The sequence below is a fragment of the Micropterus dolomieu genome, linkage group LG11, assembly GCF_021292245.1.
Source record: "Micropterus dolomieu isolate WLL.071019.BEF.003 ecotype Adirondacks linkage group LG11, ASM2129224v1, whole genome shotgun sequence".
NCBI lineage: Eukaryota > Metazoa > Chordata > Actinopteri > Centrarchiformes > Centrarchidae > Micropterus > Micropterus dolomieu.
In genome coordinates this window covers 8,198,827-8,206,676 of record NC_060160.1, presented here as the reverse complement: position 1 = coordinate 8,206,676, position 7,850 = coordinate 8,198,827, and the positions used below count along the sequence as shown (strand labels likewise).

Here is a 7,850-nt window from a genome sequence, read left to right as displayed (position 1 = left end):
CCTATAGGTCCATGTAAACCTATGGTCATATCATATTTGTTTCTTTCACAAAATAAGAGAGAAAAAAATTAGGCAACCAACTATTAATTAGGCAGTACTGCTGATAAGTGACACACACTGAAGCAGACGTCTCTGAAGCTGCATTGCTGTAAAAAGCTCTAAATGAAAACGCTCTGCACTAAATTTCCTGTAGCTCTCTCTCTACTTAGCAAATGACAAATGTCCAAACATTTTAACATTTGTTTCTTTATACATTAGCACCAAATCAACATGAATCTCACTCTTACAAACTGTTAATCTAAGCAACTTATGAAAATGTTGTATTTAATACCTTTGAAAGCTGATTGTTCTCATTCTTTTTTGTAACATCAAAAAACTCTTGGTACCATGTTAAAGCAAAGGTGAAATACAAAATTACTGAAATTAGCAACACATACACACACTTTTCTAAGCATAGCCTATAATGATGTCAAGTCATTTACTAAATGCACAGTGCAGGCAGCTTTTTATTTTCTTTTGCAAGTACAACATCAGTTCTATGTAGGTAGCATTATTGCACACAAGCTCTATCTATTTAAAGCAGCACTGATTTCCAACAAGGCAAACTACTGATGTAGTAGCATCATAAACAACCAACGAAAACAACACAGAGCCATCCAAGTGTGAGATTCATAGAGAGGATCTCTGTTTATGCAAATCTTTAATATTTAGGATGGAACAATTTTCCACCACCTTCCCCACTAACTTACTTTCAGTCAAATGCATATATTATTTGGCTATTTATGGCACAAGTAAACTTACTGTTGACGATTACTGACAATTAGTAGTCAGTAGAGGGGAGTTTTGGTAATGAAAAGGAACATGTAGATTTACACTTGAAAAAATGAACAATACATTGTCAGAACATAACAGCTCTGACTGAATAATGATTTGCAATATTGTGACCAAAGTAATAAGATTTACTATGTTCATTGCACAACTTCATAGAAGTATCATGAATAGAAAATATACAAACTATGGTAAACTGTACACAACTCTTCATGTTGCAGTTACAGAATCAATATATTCTTCTATTGCATGTTCAGCAATTTGAACATAATGTAGAGGACATTTAACAACAACAAAAAATAGACAATCATTGCCTTGAACATATGTAATTTGAATAAAGAATAAAGATACAAATGCAGATATCGGAAAAAACAGTTTGATATTCATAACTAAACTTATTTATTTACAAACTTAAAACTGAATTTAATAGTGAATAGTGCAGTGTTTGTATCAGATATGGTATGGCTTTGTGAACATTTATTTGCAATTTTGAGTGATACCGTACTTCACAATGTAGATATTTTCTGATATATTCTATTTTTTAAGATCCCTAACATAAAACAAATCAATAAAATGTAGCCATCATTTTAAGAGAGGGAAGGTGTCTTTGGCACCACATGTGGTACTAACCCTCCAAACTGCTTTTAAAATCCATTCCAATTTATTTTACTTTTTGTTGTCCAGGAAAGGTTGAATTTTTTTTACTTTGCAAAATAACAGTTGAATAATAAATAAAACTAGCTTGAGTACATTCATTCATTCATATGAACTAGAAATTATGGAGTAATTGGTCTCCAGCCTCCATGACCACTGACCTAGACTGACTTTGCCTTCAACAGAATGATTGTAAAATGATCTGTATGTGCAAGGCCAACTTGTATATTAATCTATTCTTTACAAAAAGAACCACCACAGCACTGACATTTTCCCAGCTATAGCCCCACACAATGGACTGTACGACCAGTGTGGCTTCTTTTGTATTAGCGTACAAGAGCACAAAATAACCTTTTCACTTTAGCCTTTGAGTCACATTGGCCAAGGCAACAGCAAATGCCTGCACTGCTGAGAAAGGATACTGGAAATCCAAGATATAGGCATTGCCATCAATTCGCCCAAACTGCATCACCTAAAAAAAGACAGAAAACAGGAAGACAATTCAGAAAGCATGTTTTTTATTTTTTATTGATTAAATTCTGGCTAATGATTATTTTCATTCATGTTTTTATTTCTTTATAAAATGTCAGAAAATAGTGAAAAGTGCCAAGTGCCACACTTCCCAAGAGTCCAAAGTGAGATATTTAAAGTGCTTGTTTTGTCTAACCAACAGTCCAAAACCCAAATATATTCAGAATACTTATAAATAATAAAAACAGCAAACCATCACATTTGAAAAGCTAAAGCCAATGAACATTCAAAAAACATTAGGATTTCTTATCATATTACCTGTCTACCATCCAGCTCAATTTGAAAATTCTTTGCTGACTCCTGCGTGACTCGACCTCCAAAATCAAGCTGGTAGACCTGGGTGGCTTCGTTCCACAATGGTTGTTTATTGGCCATGACATAGACAAATCCTTGGCTTCCCAAACTACGGTCCTCTCTTTCATTTGCCTTGCGGCACTTTATCTCCTCGAGCTCACTCGCCATTCGCAGGCTGCGCTTGTTCTTCCAGCTCTTCTTACTACTCTGGTTCTGGTTCATGAGTTCATCGCCGCTAATAAACAGCTCTGGCTCACTCTCTGAGCTATCCTGGAACTCATTTGTGGTCCTACTCATCTTCTTAGTTTTATTGAGTTGCTCTCTCTGCCCCTTGGGCTTCTTTTTCTCTCTGCTGCCAAGCCTTGGGCTAGAAATCAGAGTGTTGAAGTCAGAGAGCGCACGCCCTTCTTTTCTGGATTTGCCCTCAGAGACAGTGGTCATGTTGGTCTCCTCTGCTCTGCTGTCCAGTCTTTTCCGGCTCTTCTTGTTGAAGCGATCTGACTCCTGTGGCACAGGGCTTTCATTCAGGGATGATGGCTCTGGAAAGTTGTTGGCAGACTCTGCCTGATCCTCTGTGGCACTCTTGGATGGCGGTAGCTCACTAGGTGGAGGAGGAGGAGGGAGAGGTGGTGGTGGAGGCGGCACAGTAGGAGGAGGTGGGGAGAGAATCGGCTTCTCTAAAATCTGATGAGTTTTAGTAGGGAGGGGAGGTGCTGGAGGGTCTTGCATGGGAGGTGGGCAGGGGTAAGGATTCCAGGGATGAAGGTTGACAGGGTGCAGCTGAAGTCCAGCACATGAGCTGGCTCCTGGATACATTGGAGGGAGAGGGCAGCAGGCCAAATTAGCGAGATTTGGAGGATAACCTGGTGGCAAGACCAAATTGGGGTCCTGCTGAGCAAAAGGGACTGAAGCAACCACTTCATTTGGTGAACACTGTGGTGGAGGGTTCTGTAAGGTCTGAAGTGGAGGACCACTGTGACCCACACCTGGAGGAAAAGGCGAAAGGGATATCTGGTAGCCTGATGGGAAAGTAAGAGTGCTCGTGCTCTGACTTGTTGGAGGTTTCGTCGTGAGGACAAACGGTAGCCGAGTCATGTCTAAGTGCTGAGCTTGACTGATGATGAGTTGAGGCGGTTTATGAGGTCCTGGTGGAGGACCTAACATTGTTTGTTCTGGGGTGAGCCAGAATTCCTCTGTGGTGGAGGTGTCCCACTGGTAAGGCGGAGGGCGTTTAACTGTCAAATTGACATCGCCAAGAGTCAGCTGACGGACAGATTTTTCAAGGTGACACTGCTGATTTAAAGTCTCATCTTCAGTAAAGGCAGAGTTAACATACACTGTTCTGTCCCTGCTGTTATCAACAGCACCCAGCAGACTGTACGATGACTGAGATGCCAGGGGTGAGGCACCTTTGGAGTGCACAATAATGGTGCTGTGATGTGCTCCTTTCCCTGGTGGGAAGTCCTGCCTCACCACTGTTCCACCTGCAATGCCACTACTTGTAGTTCCACCACCACTAACACTGACACTGGTACTGCTGCTGTTACTGCTGCACTGTGTGCATGTGTACAATGCAGTGGGCAGCCTCTGCTGGTAGGTAAGTGCGAGTGCACTGTTCATTTTAGCCTTGGTGGGAAGAGTTCTTGAGCTTTCCATCATCTGTGGCACTTTGAGTCCCATGTCCCTGCCATCACGGCGTAGCGTGGCATGAATCAGACTGCTATCAATTCTCTGGGGAGGTGGAAGTGTAGCAGTTACTTGATTGGCTGGATCTGGGTAAGGAGGAGGGTCTCCACTAGGTATTGAGTAGCGAGGGACGGAGAGACGGCTCAATGTTGCTGAACTGTAGGGAAGCTGAATTTTTTTACTCTCAGAGGAAGTGACTTTGAGCGTGGCCGAGCCATGGACAGCATATGCATTTTGGTTGCGAATGAGACGCCTGCGTGGCCGACAAACCTCCTCCACATTGCCACTGCTGTCAAAGGTCGTGATTCTTTCATATCCCAAAGGTGTTGGGTACTGTATGGTGACAGGGTGAAGCAAAAATTCATCCTTTTTCAGGCAGGGGTCTGTTGCCAGGACATTTGGGCTGTCACAGTTTGTGACAAGAGTTTGAGGTGTAGTGGCGGCTGTAGCCACCGCTGCAGACACTACAGTGCCCGGGTATGGAGGAGGAGGATTCACCTTCCTCATTTGAATCTCCACAGATCCATCCGCGTCACTGAAGGGAGGTAAAATCCGCGGCAGACTTGGCTTAAGAGTGTGTCCATGCTCCCCCCTGTCAAGCCCAGGCTCAGTGGTAGGAGGGCCAATCTGAGGCAGAAGATGAAGCCGCTGTAAAGAAATGGTTGGATAGCCAGTCGGAGGTGGGGGCAGTGACATTTGCATCTTCAGCTGCTGCTGCATTTGGTGGTGCTGCCACTGCATCTGTTGATGCTGCTGCTGGATTTGCTGGTGCTGCTGCTGGAGCTGCTGCTGCTGCTGCCTCATCTCCTGGATCTGTTGCCGGATTTGCTGCTGCTGCTGCTGCATCTGCTGCTGCTGCTGCTGCATCTGTTCATGCTGCAGCTGCATCTGTTGTTGCTGCTGTTGGATTTGATGTTGGTGCTGAAGTTGTTGGGGGGTCACTTGCTGTTGGTTTTTTTGTATTTGTTGGTGTTGCTGGACCTGGTGTTGGTGTTGTTGCTGCTGCTGTTGAAGTAGCGTCTGCTGGTGGTGCAGTTGCTGTAGCTGTTGATGTTGCTGCTGTAATTGCTGCTGCTGTTGTTGTTGTTGCTGTTGTTGTTGTGATTGTGACTGATGATGGTGTTGTTGCTGCTGCTGCTGCTGGTGCTGCTGCTGCTGTTGCTGTTGTTGTTGTTGTTGTTGTTGTTGTTGTTGATGATGATGCATTTTCTGCTGCTGCTGTGTCTGCATTTGTTGTAACTGTTTGGACTGCTGTTGGCGAGACTGTTGTGGGTGAGACCGCTGTGGGTGAGGCTGTGGTGGGAGATGGTGAGGTGGAGGTGGTGGAGGAAGAGTACCAGGAAGAAGCGGACCCATCTCTAGCCCATTAAAGATCACCTGACCAGGGTTTGAGTATCTGGTTGGCACTGGGTACGGTGTTGCAACTGCATCCTGCCCATGATCAGTAACAGGAACAGAAGCTGCTGCCGCTGCAGCTGCAGCTGCTGCTGTGGCTGTAGGGTTGGTCAGGACATCAAGCTGAATATTCTGATTGGCCAGAAGAGACTGAACCAGGCCGATGCTCTGAGTTGGAGACATAGCCTGAGCTGGGCTGTGGATGGGAGCAATGGGAATGTTGACTGTACAGGGAGGATTGTCTCCTGCCACTCCAGATGGTCCCATCACTTTATAAAAACACAGAGGAGAACTGTGTAAGTGACCTTTAGCACACTGAATGAGGTGCATTGAAAATAAATGCTATTATTAATTTTCTGAAGCTTCTGAACTGAGAATATTGTTCTTTTATTCATTCACACCTGGTAAGTCATCCTCATCCTCACTGAACACATTAGGGTTGAACACAGGCAGGCTCATAAAGTCATGAGAAATCTTTCGCACTTCTGGAAGGTATATTGTCATCTGTCTCGGCTGCAGATGAAGCAAACTTGTCTTATAGATCACTGAAACAAGAAAGTTATGGTCACTGTTAAATTCACTAGAATGGTCAACGTGATGTATATGTGTGGTTTTTGTGACATTTACCTGCACCAAGATTGGCGGGGAGAAAAGAAGCAAGTCCAACAATTTTGAATTTGGTCCCCCAAATGTTGGATGTTACTTGAGCAAGGTAGTTGTGCTTTGAAGCAGAAGAAATGGAATCAGGAGTTGACATACAGGTGTGATATATCAGGTTGTAAGAGAGCTAAAATGTATTAGTATAATACAATTACATGTTTTTTGTTTGTTTCGATTTGGACCTTTAAGAAGAGGAACAAAAACAGGAACATTTTAGGTAAAAAAAATAATTTGCCTCTCACCATTTTTCCAGATGTCTAATGTGACACAACAGTTACTTATTAGCACTCCTACATTATAATTTTATTGTGAACATTTTGATTATTTTGACATACAAGACAGAATACTAATGCAGGTACAAAGGTTTGATTAGCAGATTATGCAGACTCATACCTCTGTAATCCCATCCATTGAAAACTCTCGACGTGTTAGACTGGGAGACCGAACCGGAGGCTTCTTTGTTGGCAACCGTGGCGAGCGTTGGCCTTCCTGGTGTGCGCGTGAAAGTTTGGGAGATTTTCTCGATTCCAAATTCATCCTTTGACACAAAGTAAAGGATGAATTTAAAAATTACCTTTTCCTCTGAAATATCTTTTTTATAAAAGCTTAATTAGCATGGTGAAACAAATGCTATAAACAAACACTCTGTGGTTCAGGCCTGTGTAATGTGTAAAAAAAATTCTGACATGTAATGTCTGGGTGACCTGTTTCCTCGGGATAACTTTGGTGACTTCTTCCCAACCCACTCATCGCTTAACTCAATGTCACTGGAGTCAGAGCAGTTACAGCTGTCAGTGTATGAGATCATGGGATTCACACACACCTCCTCTGGAGAATACAAACAACACAAAACAGAGAAGGTGAGTTTGAGTCAAGCCCTCATACATACTAACATGGCATTAAACTACCACCGGCCAAATGCAACACTGGTGCAGCTAGGTCATGGTACAGGCTATTCCTGTATCAAGCCTTAGACCATGTTACGTCAGCGCAGAGCAAGAGTCTATTTGTTTTTACTCAAGGTGACAGTAGACTTGTGCCATGAGTCTAGTTGTTTTCTCATGGGTCGTTTTGGTTCAGATGTAGGCTCTCTCAGTTTTTCAAAAGCCCACAATCCTGATTTTAAATAACATTTTGGGAAATATTCTTAGTCACTTTCTTGCCAATAGTTATACCATTGATCACCATCCCATGATAATATCCTTTAAATATAAGGCTACAGTTAGCAGCTGATTAGCTTAGCCTAGTATAAACACCGGAAGCATGGGGAAACAGCTGCTCTTTCTAAGGTTAAATACACAGTTAAATTAAAAATAAAATACCAAGTATAATCCTGACTCCTCTCTTGGCATCTGTCAAATATGTATCAAAAGATATTTTTTGAGTGTTTATACAGTGGGTACAGAAAGTATTCAGACCCCTTTAAATTTTTCACTCTTTGTTTCATTTCAGCCATTTTCCAAAAATCAAAAAAGTTCATTTTATTTCTCAGTAATGTACACTCAGCACCCCATCTTGACAGAAAAAAACAGAAATGTAGAAATTTTTGCAAATTTATTAAAAAAGAAAAACTGAAATATCACATGGTCATAAGTATTCAGACCCTTTGCAGTGACACTCATATTTAACTCAGGTGCTGTCTATTTCTTCTGATCATCCTTGAGATGGTTCTACACCTTCATTTGAGTCCAGCTGTGTTTGATTATACTGATTGGACTTGATTAGGAAAGCCACACACCTGTCTATATAAGACCTTACAGCTCACAGTGCATGTCAGAGCAAATGAGAATCATGAGGTCAAA

General features: G+C 42.3%; 1 protein-coding gene across 6 annotated transcripts in view; it reads right to left on the bottom strand.

Moving 5' to 3' along the window:
• tulp4b (TUB like protein 4b) overlaps window positions 1–7,850 on the bottom strand; it is a 16,615-nt gene continuing 8,765 nt past the window's right edge. For 5 of the 6 annotated variants that reach the window (XM_046063037.1, XM_046063036.1, XM_046063035.1 and 2 more), the window contains 6 exons: window positions 6,735–6,876; window positions 6,442–6,586; window positions 6,016–6,109; window positions 5,790–5,933; window positions 2,272–5,657; window positions 1–1,954 (listed from right to left, as the gene is read on the bottom strand). In XM_046063037.1, the coding sequence (XP_045918993.1) occupies window positions 1,838–1,954; window positions 2,272–5,657; window positions 5,790–5,933; window positions 6,016–6,109; window positions 6,442–6,586; window positions 6,735–6,876 (4,028 nt within the window). In that variant the 3' untranslated portion in view covers window positions 1–1,837. The remainder of the gene's footprint in view (window positions 1,955–2,271; window positions 5,658–5,789; window positions 5,934–6,015; window positions 6,110–6,441; window positions 6,587–6,734; window positions 6,877–7,850) is intronic. The other variant, XM_046063038.1, reaches the window with a different exon arrangement.